This window comes from Dermacentor silvarum, chromosome 7 (assembly GCF_013339745.2).
Source record: "Dermacentor silvarum isolate Dsil-2018 chromosome 7, BIME_Dsil_1.4, whole genome shotgun sequence".
Taxonomy (NCBI): domain Eukaryota; kingdom Metazoa; phylum Arthropoda; class Arachnida; order Ixodida; family Ixodidae; genus Dermacentor; species Dermacentor silvarum.
In genome coordinates, this window is record NC_051160.1 from 30,275,398 (window position 1) to 30,296,109 (window position 20,712).

Genomic DNA, 20,712 nt, shown 5'->3' on the forward strand with positions numbered 1-20,712 from the left:
GCGACATGGTGAGGAATAATTGTAATGTTGTGAGTCACCTTTTGATGAATCAGGTTCTTTAAAATGACATGCACATGTCCTCCTTTAATGTACAGCGTAATATTATTTCTTCGCATATTAAGTAACTTATTCGTAAAGCTCGGTGACATATAAATCGTGACACTGCATTGACCACCTGTTCTCTCACACTTGCACAATCTCTTCAAGGTACTGGAGTTCTTCACTTCTATTGTTCAGATATCGAAGAGCCCCATAGCATTTTTCATGCTGTGGTGTTTAAGAACAGTATACAATAGACTAACTTTAGGCTAACACTCTGGGGAGCAGGATCTTCCAATAAGCTGAAAACTTTGAAGGTCCTTGCTTGGTATATTCCATAGATGTCAGGGCTCTGATGTCGAAGAACTCCTGATAAAATTGACAGACTTACAAGGATCATCTTAAAGGCAGTCTACCGTAACCTACTTTACAAGTGTCTAGCCTCTAGGAACCTTGAGACGTGCAATTAAATATTCATGTGCAAGAAGCATGTAAACATTTATTCGTCTCTTTGGTGACAGGTGCGACTTGAGCTGCGCAAACTGCACGAGCGATGGGAGTCTTTGGAGTCCAAGATCACAGAACTGCAGAAGCAGCTGCAATTGCAGAGCCATGCTCGCAGCAGCTTTGTTGATTCATTGAGCCAGGTAAGCATGAAGTTTTTATAAAAAAAAAAAACTTCCCACAATATGCCACTGTCCCGTGGATTTGGAATCGCAAGTGGTCAGTGACGGTATTGCAAACAAGAAGTTGGCTTACAAAAACCGATGACCGTGTCCTACGAATCAGGGAAGACATTTATCTCTATAATCTCATGCTAAAGAGAGGTGCAAGCTTGAAGTTTTTTGTGTCCTTTGTAAAGAATAAGGAGAAACACACAGCGGTAGCTCATATTATACGGAAGACACGGTGCTACGGCCATGGCAGTGAAACCTGGCACCTAGTTCTTCCGCTGTGATAGGATGTGTCGCAAATTTTCTCTTGTCCCTTAGGTCCAGATGTGGCTTGACAATGCCGAGAAAACCGTTTCCGAAGCCCGAGACAAGCTCCCGTCACTCCAGGAAGCACAGGGGCGTCTACACTCACTCAAGGTATTTATATTACCTCGTATGCCACGTTGTTCAGTTTGCCACTTCCTTTTCTTGAAATCGACTGGACATAATTGAGAGCAGGTCATGTTAGAATGAGCTAGATTAGTCCACATTAGCTCCACATGTGCACTCAATGCTTGACAATGTGTTGCGTTAACACTATGAGAGAATGATGAAGTTGTGCCCAGAAGCTATATCTCTCAGTTTTTAGTGACATTGCCTACGTAGCCATGTTTTGTGGGGCTAAGCTAAAAAGCTCTTTGCAGTGAAGAAAACGACATGCGCAGGAATCCAAACATACAAAAGGGCATTTATGCTCCTTGTTCATAATAATGCTAGCTAGCTGAAATAAGGGGATTAGTTCCTTTGTGGGACGCACTAAAGAATCGAAGAGGTGGCACAGGGATGCCTATGCATGATTTAGGGATGCCAAGAGAACGTTTGCCCATGCTAGACTCCAAGGCCACGTCATTCGCGAGTGCAGTCTCTTGAACTGAAGCGCATACGAGCAATCTTGTTTACCTACGCTGGTGCCGTGCTCCGAAGCCGAACGGAAAGCCTTCCTTGGGGTACTTCCACAGAACGCACAGATAAATGTGCGGCCAGTCCATGCACGCAGACCTCCTCAAGCCAAAGAGGAGAAGACAACCTCCTCTTGCGCCTGAGCTATTTACATTATTGATGGCACTTTGTGCTGGAGCGCTGGCAACATTGCTTGTCGTAGCTTCGTAACTACGCACAATGCCAGCTTCCACCATTGCGTGTCTGTTATACGGGGGAGCCAAAAGTCAAAAGTCTTGAGAGTTGTGTAGGGAAGACAAACATCAGGGGATGCAGGAGTGTCGAGCAGCCCCAATTTCAGCACCTATGAGGACCTTTGCCATTTAGTAGCGATACTTCTAGCTTGAGAGCTTGTGGGCTTTCTTAGCGTTCTTTTGTTGTGCGTTGGTCTCTACTTGCTTCTGACCTCTCATAGCTACGCAAGTGTGCGAAATGTATTTGATGTGTGCCACGACACTTTTGTACAGCTGCTGCAACAAGAGGCAGGGCTGCAGCGACGGCAGCTGGATTCCTTGGAAGAGATGTCACGGGGCGATGCATCATCTAAGGAGAGCCTCGAAACAACATCAACACGCCTTGGTATTGTCACTGAGGAACTGAAGGTTTGTACTCTTTGTTCTGTTTTCTCTGTATTCCTAATTTGTTTCACTGGATGGGATTATTCAGCGACTGGTGAATGGATGCGCTATGAAAAAGAACTGAAAAAGTAAAAAAAAAAAAAGGATGAGCTTAAGAAGGAATGTGATGAGCTGAAGAGGGAACAGTCACTAGCGGAAAAGAAAATACTTAACTCAGTCATTAAAAATTATTCTATTTAAGTCACATCACGATTGTTTTAAGCACTCCTTTATTTTTTTTTTCCAGCAGTGTTGAAATATGGAAAGTATGGAATAAACTACATGATTCGTCTAAAATTTGATACTCAGAACAGTTTGCACAAGATGCCGTTAAACATGTTGCATTCTAGTTGTTTATTTCGTTTTTTTGTGCTTACCTTGTTGTGTTATGTCTCTGTAAGAGATTCAAACCAGACAAAGGGGTCGCAGGTAAATAAGAGACTTGAAGTGATAAACCATGAGTGAACAAGGGAAAGCCTCAACCTGGAGCCAACGTTTCAGCAACAGGATGTGTCTTTGTCAAGGCCGGACAAAGACGAATCTCATCGTGAAAACATTGGCCGCAGGTTGAGGCTTCCCTCATTTGGTTGCTACTGATCTGTACAAGATTGTAACTGTGCGATTTCACTTTTTGCTATTCTTGGGATTAATCCTGCCATGTCTATTCCTAAAGCAGAAATATGTGTAAATAAAGCCACCTCTCCCACCCCACGCCCACCCATTTTTCTTTTTTCGTGGCTTAACAGTAACAAGCCAGTCTTGGCTTGTAACTGTTAATATAAACTGAAACATCAGTGGCAAAAAAGAGCTGGCGAATTCTGCATGTCTCGCGTGGCTGCTCTGCCAACTAAGCTGGCACTGCTGGCCTCCACTTTCGCTGTGTTCCCCGTTGTTTACACAGCTGCGGTGCCAAGATGAGTAGGTCTTTACTGATGTAGTTAGTGCCCAACCAGCCACCAGTTAATTAGAAAACTCAAACGAGTGTAAAAGGGACTTCTTTAATGCCATTTGTATACATTATCTCACAAGCACAGTCACGTACTTAAAACTTTTGTTTTGCACAAGGTCTCCTTGCTTCAGTTATAACATACGGGAAGCCATCCAAGTAGCTCATTTAATGCTTATACTGAAGGTTGGGGGGCTGGTGAGGAACTCTTCTTTCACGATTTTGCTTGGAAGCAGTGTGCATTAATTTTTAGTTTATAGCAGTAGATCCCCTTTGAGATTAGCATGAAGGGAACCTGGAAATACGGTAGCGGCTTATCAGAGAAGCAAGCTTAAAATAATTCATTTCGGAGGGCGTGCGTGAAGGTATCAAAGTACACACGAGGATTTAGAGTGTAGCTATCTGTGTGTGGAAGGGGGGGAAGCCACGTCCTATAAATATATTCGGCAACCAAGCAGACCCCTACTTCCCTTTTGTTTTTGTTTTTTTTATGCCTTTTTCTGGCCTTTGTTTGTCTCAATTGGGGCCTGTTTTTAGAAAGTGAAGCCCCAGTTTTGAGACGTAAACCAGACACTTCTTGCATCGGGCTGCTATAAACGAAGCACGAAGGAACAACTTTGAAGCTGCACTTAACTAGGCATGTCTAGTAATAAGTTGGTTTTGAAGAAGAAGAAGAAGAAAACAGTGACTGGGCGTGCAGTTAAGAGAGTTTAGTTTATTTGCAGGTGCTCGTCCTCCTTTCCTTTTTCATTCTGTTTTACTTTTCCTTTCTTTTTTTTTCTTTTTTCTTATCCGCGCCGTGTTTCCTTTGCATCGATAAAACCGTCCTGGCTCCGTCTCTGCAGACGTTGCTGGCCAGCCTCGAGAAGCTGTCGGCGCTGGCGCAGGAGCAACGCGAGCGCAAGGAGCAGCTCGCCGCCTGGCTCGAGCAGATGCACGAACGACTCGACCTGTGCCGAGACATCACCGGAAGCCGACCCGTGCTCAAGACCCGCCTCGACAAGCTTCAGGTGTGCACTCTCCTTCGTCGAATCTCGGGATCACGTTCTTAGCTCTGACACACATGGCAGACAGAGTCTCTTGATCTCGTAGCATCAAGGCATAAACAGGAAGTGGGATATGGAGGGCTCCATTTTATCTTGGAAATGTATGCTCGTAAAAGATGGGACCTTTTTCAAGAGACACTTAACGGTACAACTGGTGTGGGCAGAAAAGAATTGCACCAAACTTTCATTTCCCGTGTGAGCAGGAAATCACAAATCTGCAAATTGCCATATGTATTCTTTCATGTCATGTTTTGTGTTTCTTGCCTGTATGTTCTTGTTGTCAGAAAGATAATATATATATATTTGTTTTAGTTCTAAGTCTGCACACATGTCAGGATTTTTCCCCAGTGCCTTTTCTTGCTTTGTTCCTGTTCAGCTTTTTAGCGCATTTTAGTTTTATTTTTCATGCTTATGTTATGTGACATAAACATGTTGCGGTCACGCTTATATTATTAAGTGAATGAAGCACTAATTACATGGTGTATTTGCAAAAGGTTTTGCAGCATTGATCAATATAGCTGACAGCTCACACAAAGGCAGTTCGTCGTCGTCTACTTCGGGAGCACTGTGTTCATACTTCAAGAGATTGCACCTAGCAGTATAAAATGTGTGGTTTCCAATCATTTGCCTAGATGAATTAATTGTTCATTGAATAAGGACAACCTTTTTGCTCTCTGATATCCCTTACAAGATGCAAAGAAAAGTTATATTTCTTGTCACAAGTTGAACTGTAGTCAATGAAACAGCGAAAACAGATTGATGGCTACGAGAATAGAACTGACAAGGGGACCACTGCCTTTGTGCTTGCCTTTGTACATTGCAGTCGATTCTGCTACTTTTTACTTTTCCGTGTGTCTGTTCATGATTTTGATGAGTCAGTATGGCTGGCATTGGTACAACTGTGCTTTCCTATACATCTGCTTTCTGTGTAAATACTTTTCTTTAAGTTAGACACTCACATTGATGCTATTTTTTTGTGATGTGTTCTTTTTTTGCGTGTGTGTGTGTTTAGTTACTCCGTGCATTTACTTTATATTTGCATTGTTATGCAAAGGAGTTGCAGAAGGTGTTAAGTGTCATATCTTGATTCATATCCAGAGCATAGTTTGGAGTATAATTTGGAATATATAGTTTGAAATGGTAATATAGTTACTGTCAATATGGGAAATTGTAAGGCATTACAAATAACAAGGATTTTAATAAGCAAGCAAGAAAATTTGAATTAGAGCACTGTTAGTATAGGTCCTAATTAAAATTAAGTTTACAGGTTGCTGTGTAAGCAACTGCGGACACATTGAATAAGCAGGAAACAAGGCAGCACTGTGACCTGCATGTACCTCTTGTTAGCTGTAAGCTTGTTAGCTGTAAGCATGTTAGCTGTAGCTGTTACATGTTAGTTCTAAGCATGTAAGCTTGTTAGCCTTGTTAGCTGTAAGCTTGTTAGCTGTAAGCATGTTAGCTGTAGCTGTTACATGTTAGTTCTAAGCATGTAAGCTTGTTAGCCAACCTTGTGTTCTAACCTTGTGCGGTGCTAATTGTCAACATCTTCATTTGCAGCCAAAAATAGCGTCACTAAGAAGCAGTGTTATGAATTATGCTTTTGAAAACTGGTGAGATGATTGAGCTACATTTTACTTATGTTGCACTACCCGATCTTTGGTACAGTTGAGCCTTGATATCACGAAGTAAATCTAAAATTTGGTTGGTCATGCTTCGTTTTAATGAGTATTCATAACGAAACCAAAAATGCGAGATTCAAGATGTTAGTGGTTGTCACAAACAAAGTGAATATTTTCAGCTCACAGCTGAAAATATGTATTCTGGTGCATAGCACGTGCTTTGTGATTGAGGGTTGTTACCGTTTCACGTGCCGACTGGCAAGCCGCTGGCAGGCCATCAACAGGAGACCCTTTACTAACGTGTTCGAGGCATCGTGCTTGCATTCCTTTCGCATAGGCCCACATACTTTTCTTTTTAATCTGATATTGGCTTGCACACATTTGTAGTGAAAATTGAATACAATTAAGTATTTTCATGTCAGATGCTACTTAGTTATAACGACGGCCCAACTTGCCATTTTTGTCAACATAGATTGAGCTACAGTGGGTTAGCTTAGGATCCAGTAGGTTGGCTTGATTATGTTAAGTTGGGTTCAGTGAGGAGAGGTTCGGTTGGGCTAGGTTGGGTTACACTGGGTTTGTTTAGGCTTGGTTACGTTGGCCTACGTTGGGTTAACCTAGGGCAGGAGAGGCTAGGTTTGGTTTGGTGGAGACTTGCTCTCATCTTCCCCGCTTCTTTCCAGGAGCTGGAGAAGCAGCAGCCCGAAGGGGCGTGCAAGGCCCAGGCGCTGGCCGAGTGCACAGCGACGCTCGTGACGCTGCTGACACCACGTGAGCGGGCCGCCCTGGAGCAGGAGAGCGGCACGCTGGAGGGCAGCGTGGCACGGCTGGGCGCCGAGGTGGAGCAGGCGCGGCACGCCCTGTCGGCGCAGCTCCGCCTGTGGGACGCATACGAGGAGCACTACGAACGACTGCTGGGCTGGCTGCAGGGTGCTGAGCAGACGGTGCAGCAGTTTGCCCTGCAGGCCACCCTCGACGAGAAGAGGCAGCAGCTGGACAAGTTCCAGGTGACTTCGAACACTTCCTCTGTCTTAGCAGGGCCACCAATTTGGCTAATTACACGCTGCGTTGCTTGGTGGCTGTGGCAGCTTGCTGCCGAGCGCAAGGTCCCTGGTTCGATTCCCGACCGTCGCAGCCACATTCTGATGAAGGCAAAAGGCAAACATTTTCGTTTAGGTGCACGTTAAAGAACCTAGGGCTGTCAGAATTAATCCTGAGCCTCTCGTTACGGGATCCCTCATAGGCCATGTGTTGCCTTGAGGTGCTAAATCTCATAATTAGATTTGGATTTTTTATAATGGTCATGTTGGTTGGAATTTATTCTCGAACATAGTATAACAGCACAAACAAGGGACGGAAAAGGAAGCAGATAGACACAAGTGCCTTCTTTATCTGTCAGCTGCTTTCTGTGTCTGGAATGCAGCTTCTTTCTGGTCAGGAAGACTTTTTTAGAGTGTTATGGGCCCAGGGCAGTGCCTATGCTTTGAATGACCTTGAATTTTCGAGGATATGCACCAAGTGATCGCTATTAGGAAGGCAACCTGACACACCCATTTTGAGCTTGGATGGGCAGCAGTTGAAGAGGCATGTTATCAGTTTAAGGAATCGAATTGTGGTGCAGCAAAAAGAACACGAACAAGAAGGACGGGCTTACACTTCCAATTGATTTATTTCCAGGAGAAAACAAACACTGCACATATCCAGCACACGCGCAGGAGAACACCATAGAAGAGCATCCACATTGTTTTATTGAGTTATCAGTTCAAGCAGCACTTGCTCATTGTTCCGAGTTCTTGTGCGCTTGTGCAATGCAATGTTTTGAGCATGGTGTTCATGGCAAGCGATGTTGAAAACTAACAGTCCAAAACTCTAACCTCCCTCCAACAGAGCCTGCTGAGCGAACTACATGCCACAGAACGAGACTTCGACTCCCTCTCGGACAAGGCTCAGGAGCTGATGGTGTCCAGCGGAGAGATGCGGCTTTCCATGGCTGTCAGCCAGCTCACCGCACGCTTCCAGTCTCTCTTGGAGACCTGCAAGGTACCCACTTGGAAGATTTCCTAACAAGCACGTAGTTATAGGAGGTTCTTTTCAAGACAAACATTTAAGACTATGAGGTGAACAAGCTTGAGGACTTGCTCTTAATTACCTGTAGGTTCGTTGCACTTCCTTTAAACTGAACTTCTGATGAGACAGAAAGCTTTTCAAGCTTTCTACAATCTGAGAAAAAAGCTTTCTATGAACTCAAATGTATGTACCATCTCAATTTGTAATTGCACCATGTGAGAGAAAATAGCCAGTTTTTTTTATTTTTTTCAGTTCTGTTACAGCTCAAAGTTTTGCTGGTGCAAGCTCTTGCCTGATGTGGCTTGACATTTTGAACGTATTGACTCATGTTCGTATCTTATGAGGTATGTGTCATAATCAACGCCATGATTGGAAAAAACACCGAGCTTCCAAGTGAAGGGGAAAAAATGCACACAAATAGCCTTTGGTGCTTGGCACAGCATGGGGGGGAACCGACTCTGATTATGGCAGCTGGGCAGTTTGGGCGATATTCTGTCTGGATAGTGTTTTTTGCCTTCAAAATTAATCCGTGATATTTACCCAAGGAGACAAACGTGGATTGTTTGGCAGCAGACCCAACATTGTTTCTTGGCTTTATTGCAGGAGTTGGTGAAGAAATGTGAGCAGCACGTCCAGGATCACTCCCAGCTTGAGAAGAAGCATGCTGAGTGCGCCAAGACTCTAGCCCAGGCGCAGGAAACGTTTGTCGAAATTCAGGCGCTTCCAAGCGGCAACAAGGAGAGACTCACCCACAAGCTGGCACGAGTGAAGGTGGGGAACGCTGGTGCTCTTGGCCATGTAGGCTTGAATGCAGAGAGAAAAAAAAAAAGCAATGTAGTTGTGTCATACAAATGGCACAACACTTCATAATATAGCCTACAGCATATATTTAGCCTAAACTGCCATGTATGTTAGTCGACACATCAGCATGCTTGATCACCGCTCCATTGTATCGGCTGCAGCATGTGTTACACAATGAACTGCCATAGAATTAGCTTGGAAACGTACAGCCTGGCAAATGGCTGGCAAATAGCGCCAAGTGAACATGAGGCTGGCACTTGGACTAAGGAGAGTCTTCGGCTCTCTTACACCAGATTCTTACATTCACACATCCACATCTTTTTCTGGCTAGCATAAGTCAGTCATTCAATTCATCAATCAATCAGTAAGTCAATTGATCTGTCAGTCAGTCACTTGATTAATCAGTCAATCAATCAGTGACTCTGTAAGTCTATTGATCAATCAATCAGCCAGAGTCAGTTGCTAAGTCAATCAATTAGTCAGTCAATCAGTCAGCTAGTCAATCTATCAATATATCAATCAATTTATTCGATCAGTGATTTAATCAATCAGATGATCAGTCAGTCAGCCATTCCACCGACTGCTAAAGCAGTCAGTCATTGGCTCAGCCCGTCAATGAATTGATCAGGCAATCAATGGATCCACCAGTCAGCCAATCAGTCTGTCTGTCAACCACAATTAACTGCGCACGTCTTTTTCTTTCCACGGTGATGTGCAGGAGCTGCTGCAGGGCAAGAGTGAGGCCCTGAACCTGGTGAATGCGACGGTGCAGCTCGCCGAGCAGGTCCAAGTGGGCAGCTCCCCTGAGGGCTGGAAGGCCATACAGGGGCTCCTGCAGCAGCTGCAGTCGGCCTACGAGGCCGTCTTCGACAAGGCCCAGAACCTCGAGCGCGTGCTGCAGTCGTCACAGTTCCTCTGGTCCGAGTACCACGAGGCCCTGCAGAGGCTGCAGACCTGGCTCAAGGGCCTCGACCGCCAAGGCAGAGGGGGCCTCGCGCCTCTGCACCACTCTAGACGAGAAGAAGGCGCACCTCCGCACTTGCCGAGTGAGCTGCTTGCTTTCGCAGCGTCAGCTGTTGTTAATAGCTAATAATGTTGTTAGCTGACACCCTTAGCATTTCATCCAGGATCATCGCATCTTCTATCTGCACGGGCATTTCTAAAGTGCACATGGCACATGTACTGAGTGTTGCCTAAATACGACCACCGGTTATATATGACCCTTCCAGCTAAACCACATACTTGTTCATGCTGAAATTTTGCATAGAGATAATATTTCATGCTTGCTTCTGCTTAATACCACGTTTGAGTGCCTTAGTCACCTATTTCAATTGCAATAAATTGAAAGTGCTCATCATCTATTCCACAGTAGTGGAGTGGTGGTGCCAACTGTCACTGCTGTGGTGAAAGGCAGGGTTCTAGGACCATTTGTTTACCATTTTCAACCCCATTTTGTGCGAAGCTTGTAAAAGTGTTGTTTGAACCTGAAATGTGAACTTTCTTTTCTGCCACTTTACGGCCACACAGCAAACTTGTGAAATGTGCCAACAATTTGTTTTATTGTACACCTCTACGAACTAAGAAGTCTTTTTTTCTGCCTTGCTTGTGTGCAGGGTCTCCTTGCAGAGCTTAACGAACGTGAGCAAGCCATAGAAGACATCCAGATCAAGGCTGAAGCCATCGCTGACCGTGACAATGAGTCCCAGGAGATGCTGGATTCTGTGGTTAAGGGCCACAAGGAACAGACACAGAAGCTTCAGGTAAGAAGTTAGTTAGTTGTGGACATACCCATTGTCGTATGTTTAATTTACTAACATAGCTCTGTTGACTGGCCCCAGAGGGCACCACTAGTATATATAAGTATACCACACCATGGGCAATAAAGCAGTCTAGGTATGATGTGCTATTGAGCATGACCTACTGCTAAATAGTCATCATGATAGCCATTAGGTTGTAGATCCTCATGGCAGTAAGTCTTCATGCCATGCTTCTGCTCGGGCCCTTGTGTTTTTCGTGGGATGGCAATGTAAATATCCAACATGGTTCATGCAACCTCTGACTTTGGAAGTTATTTGTGTTAAATTTTTTGATCAGCTTTATGTTTTAAGAGAGACTATATGTTTAGCTAGCTTGAGCAACTGCTTTTGAGACTGGTTTTTACATGTTGTGCTTTTAGTATGAGTAATGTATAACATCCTGCACTATGCTGCAGGATGTAGAAGTGTTGGGTAAGGTTAAGTGCAGTGACCATAGGTTAGTGAGGTCTCGGATTTCTCTCAATTTGAAGAGAGAGAGAGTGAAATTAGTCAAGAGGAAACAGGCCAACCTAGAGGCAATAAGGGTAAAAGCAGATCAATTTAGGCTGGTGCTTGCAAACAAATATGCAGCTTTAGAAAAGGAAGATAAAGACAACATAGAAGTAATGAATGAAACCGTAACTAGGTTGATCTCAGAAGCAGCAATTGAAGTGGGAGGTAGGGCACCAAGGCAACCAGTAGGTAAGCTCTCCCAAGAAACAAAGGGCCTAATAAAGAAGCGACAGAAGATGAAAATGTCCAACTCAAGAGATCAGATAGAATTCGCTGAACTGTCAAAACTAATCAACAAGAAAAAAGTAAGGGACGTTCGAAATTATAACGTGGGAAAGATTGAGGAAGCCGTAAAATATGGACGCAGCATTAAATCAGTAAGAAGAAAGCTTGGCATAGGACAAGGCAAGATGTATGCACTGAAAGATAAGCATGGTAATATCATCAGCAATTTCGATGACATAGTAAAAGCAGCGGAAGAATTCTATACTGACCTGTACAGTGCCCAAAACAGTCAAGCTACTTTAATTCAAAATAGTGATGAACCGGATACAGAGGCTCCTTCTATAACTAGCGCTGAAGTTTGAAGGGCCTTGAAAGACATGACCAGGGGAAAGGCTGCTGGAGAAGATGGAATAACAGTAGATTTAATCAAAGATGGAGGAGATATCATGCTTGAAAAGCTTGCGGCCCTTTATACGCAATGCCTCACAACTTCATGTGTACCAGAGAGCTGGAGGAACGCCAACATTATACTAATCCATAAGAAGGGAGACGTTAAAGAACTGAAGAATTATAGACCCATTAGCTTGCTTTCAGTATTGTATAAAATATTCACCAAGATAATTTCCAATAGAATCAGGGCAACACTTGACTTCAGCCAACCAAAAGAACAGGCTGGCTTCAGGAAGGGATATTCTACGATGGATCATATCCATGTCATAAATCAGGTAATCGAGAAATCTGCGGAGTACAATCAACCTCTCTACATGGCTTTCACAGATTATGAAAAGGCATTTGATTCAGTAGAGATACCAGCAGTCATAGAGGCATTGCGTAATCAAGGAGTACAGGAGGCATACGTGAATATCTTAGCAAACATCTACAAGGATTCCACAGCTACCTTGGTTCTCCACAAGAAAAGTAGAAAGATACCTATCAAGAAAGGGGTCATGCAAGGAGACACAATCTCTCCAATGCTATTCACTGCATGCTTAGAAGAAGTATTCAAGCTGTTAGACTGGGAAGGCTTAGGAGTGAGAATCAACGGCGAATATCTCAGCAACCTTCGGTTTGCAGATGACATTGTCCTATTCAGCAACAATGGAGACGAATTACAACAAATGATTGAGGACCTTAATCGAGAAAGTGTAAGAATCGGGTTGAAGATGAATATGCAGAAGACAAAGATAATGTTCAATAGCCTGGCAAGAGAACAAGAATTCAGGATCGCCAGTCAGCCTCTAGAGTCTGTAAAGGAGTACGTTTATCTAGGTCAATTACTCACAGGGGACCCTGATCACGAGAAAGAAATTTACAGAAGAATAAAATTGGGTTGGAGTGCATACGGCAGGCATTACCAAATCCTGACTGGGAGCTTACCACTGTCATTGAAAAGAAAAGTGTACAATCATTGCACTCTACCGGTGCTAACATATGGGGCAGAAACTTGGAGGTTAACAAAGAAGCTCGAGAACAAGTTAAGGACCGCACAAAGAGCGATGGAACGAAAAATCTTACGACTAACGTTAAGAGACAGGAAGAGAGCGGTGTGGATCAGAGAACAAACGGGGATAGCCAATATTCTAGTTGACATTAAGCGGAAGAAATGGAGCTGGGCAGGCCATGTAATGCGTAGGATGGATAACCGGTGGACCATTAGGGTTACAGAATGGATACCAAGAGAAGGGAAGCGCAGTCGAGGTCGGCAGAAAACCAGATGGGATGATGAAGTTAGGAATTTTGCAGGCGCAAGTTGGAATACGCTAGCGCAAGACAGGGGTAATTGGAGATCGCAGGGAGAGGCCTTCGTCCTGCAGTGGACATAAAATATAGGCTGATGATGATGATGATGAATGTATACAAGGTGTCAGTTTGGGTGATTTGGTAACTTCATTTCCTTATGGGTTGAAGTTTTCGACTCACAGAATTTTGCTCCTTTTTGAAACTGCGTATTATTTCAAACTGGTTCTTCTAACACCAGTGTCACGCGGACACACTTGGAAGGCCTTCCAGTCGACGAACTTCAAAATGTCACAACTCTGTCGACTCAAAGGAGTTGTGGCACTGCTACATGGCACTTTTGAAAGGCCGTTGAGTGGTTCGGGCGTTTCTTGCAAAAGTTACATAATGCTAAATCCACTTAAAAGCACAAAAAAATTCTTTTATTTTTGTTTGAACATTTTAATAAATTGTTCATACATTGTTATACACGTATGTTTAGTTTTTAACTTGTTGAGTAGCAAAACTGTGGCAACGTTTGCGCCGCTCGATGCGGCTGCCGTTGCTCAAAGGCCATCGGGGTTTTGATAGAGTTGTAGGGTGCTCCGTTGACTCGATAGGCTATTGACTCGGCGGCCTTCGAAACCACCCGTGTAGCAGCTCGAACTTGACCTTTCAGTCAACGGATTATCGGTTGGAAGGCCTTCTAAATGCCCATTTGACACGGGTATAACAGTGTCTTATACTATCTTTTGCAAATTTGTAGGAGGCAGTGAAGTTCTTGGAGGATGCAGTCACCCAACACGAAGAGCTGAGCAAGCACTTGGGCAACGTCCGAGACTGGCTGAGTAGCACACAGGAACAAGCCGTGGCACTTTCGAACCTCGGCCTCGACCAGCTGGCTTTGTACAGCAATTTGGAAAGGCTCAAGGTGATTCACATTTTTCTGTGCCCATTGCTCGACTACGTTACAAGTTTGTCTGGCAATCCAGCAATCAACAGTGTATGCACTGTACTTACTGAAATTTCTTTCGCACTAAAAAAAAAAAAGAAAAAAGAAAAAGGAAAGTTCTTAGTTGGCATGCGGATTATTATTGTGTACAAAACTGACACAGTGACAATCTTGCTGTCCTTCTCATTGACAGAAAGTATGGGGTGTCCGCTAGAAAATACAACAGATAAATGACCATACATCCCGTGAACCTGCCACACTGTCATTTTCAGGCGATCGAGGCCAGTTTCGGCACCCAGGACGAGGAGCTGAAACGAGCTGAGAAGCAGCTGCCTGTTGTTCTTCAGAGTACCCTGCCTGCCGGCCACAACGTTGTGGTGGGAGAACTGGATGCCTTGAAGCAGCAATGGCAGGTGCGTGGCTGCCTGCTTTTGTTCTTCTGTCATAGCATTATCTTCCAAAAGCACGTGCTGTGAGCAGAAAATCTAGCAAATGTTCACAGAGGGCAAATAGTTTGGCAGTCGTCTACTGAGGTACAAATTAGATTGTTTGCGCTTCACACACGGTGCCTGCATGTATGCATTGACAGAGCTCTTGAGTCACAACCAAAAGTGCTCACTGCTTCTGTCACTAGTTTTTTAAATCTCTTATGTTTGCCATAAGCATTGTACCATCACCAGAAAAAGCTTGGATACCATGGCAACAGTGAGAATATTATGGTTGCTTTTGGTGCAGCTGTGCACCTCGGAATTGGGGCATGCTCTGTATGGGCCAAGCAACCACACATAAACTTATCACTTGATTTCGAGCTGCCTGTTTGAGCTGCAAAATTTAAAGAAAAAGATTTATTTCTTCTTTTTTTTCAGTGTCCTTGGTCACTTTACTCTTCCTTGGGTACACATTAGTAACGGCTTGTTTTTTTTCCTGCATGTTAAACCACTTATGTTGGAAATGACTGAATTCGTCTCCGTTGCAGGTGGTGAGTGACATGGTGACTCGGGCACGCGAGTCCCTGGAACAACTGTTGGGTCGGTGGGAGGAGCACCACGTCCAGGTGGAGAAGCTCCAGCAGTGGATGTCGGAGCGGGACGCCGAGCTGCAGGGACTGCTGCTCTGCGACACGCTTGAGGCCAAGAGAAGTCGCCTGGAAAAGCTGCAGGTAGGCTTTGCAAGCTTTGGCAAGTATTATGCTACAAATACAATATGATGCAATGTTTTGGTCATTCGTGATGTGGGACTGTAGGTATGTTGTTGCTGCGTGAGTAGCCAGGAGCAGAACTGATGGTAGGTACCCTATTACTAACTCTAGACTGAGTACCACGTATGGACTCTGGACCGTGCACCCAGTACCAACATTGGATTGGGTACCTAGCACCGACTCCAGACTGGGTACTGGGTACCGACTCTGGACTTTGTACTGTGTTACTGACTCTGGACTGGGTATTCTGGTACCAACTCTAGACTGTGCACCCAGTACCAACATTGGACTGGGTACCCACTACCGACTCCAGACTGGGTACCCTGGTACCCGACTCTGAGCTTTGTGCTGCAGTACTCACTCAGCGCTGGGTATCCTGGTACCAACTCTGGACTGGGTACTCTGGTACCTTCTGCAGACTTGGTTGCTTGGTGCTGACTGTGGACTAGGAAATGAAGGAAAGCTGCATGTGTCATTGGGAGCAAGGAATTCAAATGGAATGATGAAAGTAGATGCGCAGTTCTTCAAGGGCTGAAAAGCTGAAGAGCAAGATCCTGTTATAAGGGCGCCACAAATTAGGTTACGAACTACAGATTATCTTGCTGTGTGCTCTTTAAGAAAATTTGTTGAAATGCTGTTTATCTTATGGAGAGCCATTTTGTAAGTCCCAAATAACCGTTTTCAGCAGTCCATCTGTCATTGGTGGAAAATTCTGTAATGCACATGAACTAATAAGAATTTATTTATCCATATGGCTTATTGATATTGTGAGTTCACATGATTGGCATGCAGCATTTTAAAGAGACTGGCATAGATCTTATTGGCACTGAGAGCCTAGCAGAAAGCATAGTAGTGGAACCCTGTTGATACATTCCTCACTGCTGTGTTTTCCCGGCTGCTACGTCACATTTTCGCGGTCCCAACCTAAATCCCATTGACTTCCATGTATTAGTATGTTCCCCTTGATACGTCGCCAATCTGTAATGTTCCTGCATCTTACGTTGCGTTTGAACGTGGCGGTCACATAAATTTAGCGGTGCAGCCAGCTTGCATATTGCAACAAGTGAATGAAGTTTGCAGTAAGCAAGCGCAATTTGCAGTAAGCGACCAAAGTAGCACAAACCCGGCGCTTCATGTGTGCACAAAGCAGTTGGCGAAGCACCCGAAGCGAAGTGTGCATATCAGTTAAAGCCTACCGGGAACCACACACACTGGGCCAGATCCATCGAGTGCAGCGTTACAGTTATTTTGGAGCCGACACGGATCTTACATGCGTAGCATAATCGCTGGTTCTCTTAAGTCAGCTTCTTTGCAATGGAGCCATGTGATACGGTGAAGCATAAGCAAAATATCGCGGTCAAGAGAGTTGAAAGGGGGCACTGTTGCGAAGCATTGTACATGTCCCTTAATTATACATGTGCGCAAGCACCGTCCTCGGTCACAGTACGAGCGCTGAGATGTCTAATAACTGTAATGGTCGCCATTCAGAGCTGTTTCTCGCATAGCTGTGGCAATTGGTGGCCTTCCTCACAGTTACGTTTTCCCGGATATTACATTTTGCTTTTCACGGTCCCCTGAGAAACGTATCAGTGGGGTTCTACTGTATCAGGTCTTATACTACTGTGCTTGTGCTTTGTTTTAATTTGTTGTAGTTTGCCAAACTTGAAATGTGATCATCTCAAGTCATGTGATTCGCATTTTTTTATGTGGCACCACCTGGCTTGCCCATCAGTATTACAAAACTGTCAGCTGTATCTTGTAAGAAATGGTAAAGACTCGAACAAGCCAGTGGAACTGGTAGAACCAGTGGTTGCAGATACACAGTCTGTGACCTTGAAACAATCTTTTCAGGATACGTTGCGGGATTTGCGAGCGAAGGAACTTGAGGTGGATTCCCTCACGGAAAGAGCACAGCAGCTTCACGGAGGCCACAGCACACGTCGCAGCAGCCGTCTGGCTGACCTGGCTCTGCGTTACCAGCAGCTCCTAGTTGCCCTCACGGTGAGCTTTGTACTTTTACATCTCTTTCCCTTGCTTGTCTCATTTTTAGAGGTGTGTGAATAGTGATTTTTGGGATCGAATCGTACATGATTCGAATAGTGGCAAAAGCGAATCGAATCGAATATTGAATAATTTTCTAATAGTTTTCAAAAAATGAACAGGCCATTATCCCAATGCTCACATCGTAGTATTAATAAAGTTAGCAAGTTTCTGTGATTACATAGTACATTATGAAGCATTGTTTATTAAAAGCAGAAATGGAGCATTAGGAGCAAACAAGTAGTTTCTTTGCATGTACAGGACTCTTCAGAGAGTGCGAATGATCTCTGTATATCATGTAAAGTACGGCTGCCTAAGTGATGAAGCTTGCTCCGCTATGAAGTTCTCATGTTTTAGTTCTCTATGCTATGCCCGCTGAGTTGAAAATGTACCATACTTTGCTCTGATTTTATGTTTAATTGGGTGCAGTTGACGTTCTGAAATATTTGAAAAGTATTCGAAAAATATTTCCATTCACATTTATGAATAGTGATTATTCGATTCATTATTCGAAACTTTCGAGTATTCATACATCTCTACTCATCTTGTTCTTTGTTGGTTTCTGGCTGAAAGAAAGAAAGCTTTGTTTGACATGAAAAAAGTTAGGTTTTGCAAAATTTTAGTTGTTCGCGTAGACCCACGCCATCAACTTCGGAGCTCGAAAATTAAAAAAATTAAAATAAAGAAGTTTCACTGGATGGCATGGCACTTGCACCAGCATTTGCACCAGAGCAAGCTAAGCTCAGCAGCAGTAACAGCGAAAGTGACAAAGAATATTGTGCAAAAGTTTTCCTAGCGGTTCATTTGCTGTTGCACATTCGGCGTAGCAGTAAAGGTGCAGAAAGTGGTGTCAGCGCATAACCATCAACCTCTCACATGTGAGACCCTCACTCTGCTTGTCTGGATTACGAAAAAAAAAAATTGCAGGTCTTACATGAATGAATATGGCACACTCCAGTCTGTCCATCTGTCCATTATGCAGTAGCTTGCATAGTTGTACTGTAATCCATGCATGATTTAATTAGTGCCGGCTACAGATGCCACATGCAACACTTTAGTGCAACAGCACTTAAAGCTCTAAATGGGGCTTGATTCGTTCATTGCATTACACTGCATTGTGCGGCATGTTGTCATCACTGTCATCATGCTGTCATACTCGTCTTTGTGCTAAACTCCAACAGTCACGTGTGAACACAGTGACCTGTTGAAATGACAACAATACGAAGGCAAAGTTAGGGCAATGGGGGGGTCTGTTGCTGAAGTCAGGCTCATTTTATTTTTTTGCTCTTTGTTATTCAGGAGGCAGTCACAAAGTGGACCCAATACGTCACGAACCACCAGACCTTGGACAAGCAGGTGGCCGACGCTCAACAGCAGATCAAGCAGGCCAACGAGAAGCTCGACCAGTGCGAACTGACGGAGGGCTCGCTGAGTCAGCTGGAAAGCAAGCTGGCCATCATCCAGGTGCGTCCACCATTTCACTTTTTATTGTCATGGATGTTAAGTAGATGTGAAATAACGTCATGCAGCCGAGGAATAAAATGAATGGCTGACAATGTGCTCTGTCGAGAGTACTTTAAGAAGCTGTATCACTGACGTAAATTAACTTGCACACTCAGAAATTAATGCGTAAAAAGGTGGATTTTCATTCCCCAAGGACGTATAGGACAGACTTAGGGATGTGAAATAATGTTAAAGTTTGGCTGCGATGTGTGATAGGAACAGGGTATGTTTTGGGCCCCGGTTATAGGAAGCACTGGAGATAGGCCATTGAACATGATGAAACGCTCTTTATGGATGAGGACTGTATGGGACACGGGACACACATAAGGGGCAGTGATAAAACATACATTGCAGCTCTCAAGAACACACAAGATAGTTTAGATGTTTAGCTATGCCTGTTTAAAGGTTGAACGATACACGTTAAGCTACCGTCGTTGAGTAACCAATACCTGTCATAGAGTCCAGGTGCTATTCACTAGTAGAAACAGTAAATGACTGTCTTGTTATGGAATAGGTGATTACTCACACGCACCGTCATTGCAATGACTGTAGCACCGGGCAACGAGGCCATGAGCTTGTCGTCCTGACTTTCAAGAGGTGGACAGGTCTTATCGAGTCACAAGCTTGAGCTTGAGGATGCTGTGCTACACCGTGACTTCTTCGTGGCGGGCCTGGTCATGCTCGATCGATGCGAGTGCCCTGAGCACGGGGCTCTAAGCCCCTGGTGCCATCAGAAGCCAAGCGGCACACCGCTTCACATGCACTGTCTGTTTCCTTTTTCACTAGCGCACGCTCGAAACAATCTGCATGGCGCTGTCGTCACAAATGTTAAACATTCGTAACAACAAACATAGGATAACCATTGACACGGAGATGTATTACAGAGCACCAAAACTTTAGCTGCGAGTTCAGAGCATTGCATTGTCTTTGTCTCCTTGTTTGGTCACAATGCAACCCTCTTAGTGGATCTAAGTCAAATGCTAAGCTTAGATACACAGGACACCGTGCTGAGGCTCGTAACACTCGGCTGATCGCTCCATTCTCAAAGCAAGTGCCATGGTGCATTTTTTCGCAAATGTCCACCACCAAGTTCCCGCCACCATTGGTGGCTGAGCAGAATCACGGGAAACTGTTATTCGTGTGCACGCACTGTGTGAGACACGTGAAAAGACTACTCCACGTCTTATCATTTTGCACAGTCTCTTCTTGCCTGTTTCTAAGCATGTGCATTTTGTTGGCGCACGCTTGGTTTTCCTCACTTCATGTATTTGCCGGGCACCCTTATTGCACACCATCAAATGCTGCTGCTGGGACATTTAATGTAAGTCGCTAACATTTGCTTAGATCTGCAAAGTTTCTTCTGCTTCCCTGCAGGAGGTGTCGCACAACAAGGATGCACTGGTGTCGCTGGTGCAATCCGCCACCGAGCAGTGCCAGACGGTGCTGGGTGAGACGGCCCCCGTGGGTCACGGACCCCTGAGCCGGACACTGCAGAGCCTCACCGAGGCCAAGCTGGCCCTGCTGCAGCGACTGTCAGCTCTGAGGGCCACCCTGGACCACGCCCGGCAGCTCTGGGGAGGCCTGAGCACGCTCACCAAGCAGGTAAGCACTTTTGCAACAGGGGGTGGAGACACCTGCCAGCACTGCCATCGGTTGCAAATTTAAATGTTCCCCAAGGAGGCGAGCATGGCTGCATTTATGCAGAATCATTGACGTGGAGAAAGGTAGATTAATAACGACTGCAGTCAGGTGAGGTGATGATTAAACGTCCAACACATGATGGGCATTCGCAGGGCAGTCCTCGTCTTTTTCAGCAGCACGGCTGTTGGCAGTGCTGCTGGGACATTAACGTGGTGTTTAGTAGAAGCTGCTGCCGCGTTGTGCCCTTTCCTACGTCCCGCCTGTTTTCACATTTCCTTGTCCTCGCATATGTGGCAGCTGCTCACGGACTTGGGGGGGGGGAAGAAAATTTTGATGAAATC

General features: G+C 44.7%; 2 protein-coding genes across 2 annotated transcripts in view; both read left to right on the forward strand.

Moving 5' to 3' along the window:
* LOC119458779 (muscle-specific protein 300 kDa-like) overlaps positions 1-13,941 on the forward strand; it is a 72,087-nt gene extending 58,146 nt beyond the window's left edge. The window contains exons 52-61 of the mRNA XM_049671023.1: positions 561-686; positions 1,032-1,130; positions 2,159-2,293; positions 4,100-4,264; positions 6,603-6,926; positions 7,807-7,959; positions 8,590-8,757; positions 9,506-9,833; positions 10,401-10,547; positions 13,804-13,941. Of these exons, the coding sequence (XP_049526980.1) occupies positions 561-686; positions 1,032-1,130; positions 2,159-2,293; positions 4,100-4,264; positions 6,603-6,926; positions 7,807-7,959; positions 8,590-8,757; positions 9,506-9,833; positions 10,401-10,420 (1,518 nt within the window). The 3' untranslated portion in view covers positions 10,421-10,547; positions 13,804-13,941. The remainder of the gene's footprint in view (positions 1-560; positions 687-1,031; positions 1,131-2,158; positions 2,294-4,099; positions 4,265-6,602; positions 6,927-7,806; positions 7,960-8,589; positions 8,758-9,505; positions 9,834-10,400; positions 10,548-13,803) is intronic.
* LOC119457857 (muscle-specific protein 300 kDa-like) overlaps positions 10,497-20,712 on the forward strand; it is a 29,523-nt gene continuing 19,307 nt past the window's right edge. The window contains exons 1-7 of the mRNA XM_037719611.2: positions 10,497-10,547; positions 13,804-13,968; positions 14,262-14,402; positions 14,966-15,148; positions 17,039-17,188; positions 18,527-18,691; positions 20,105-20,332. Coding sequence (XP_037575539.2) covers positions 10,497-10,547; positions 13,804-13,968; positions 14,262-14,402; positions 14,966-15,148; positions 17,039-17,188; positions 18,527-18,691; positions 20,105-20,332 — 1,083 coding nt within the window. The remainder of the gene's footprint in view (positions 10,548-13,803; positions 13,969-14,261; positions 14,403-14,965; positions 15,149-17,038; positions 17,189-18,526; positions 18,692-20,104; positions 20,333-20,712) is intronic.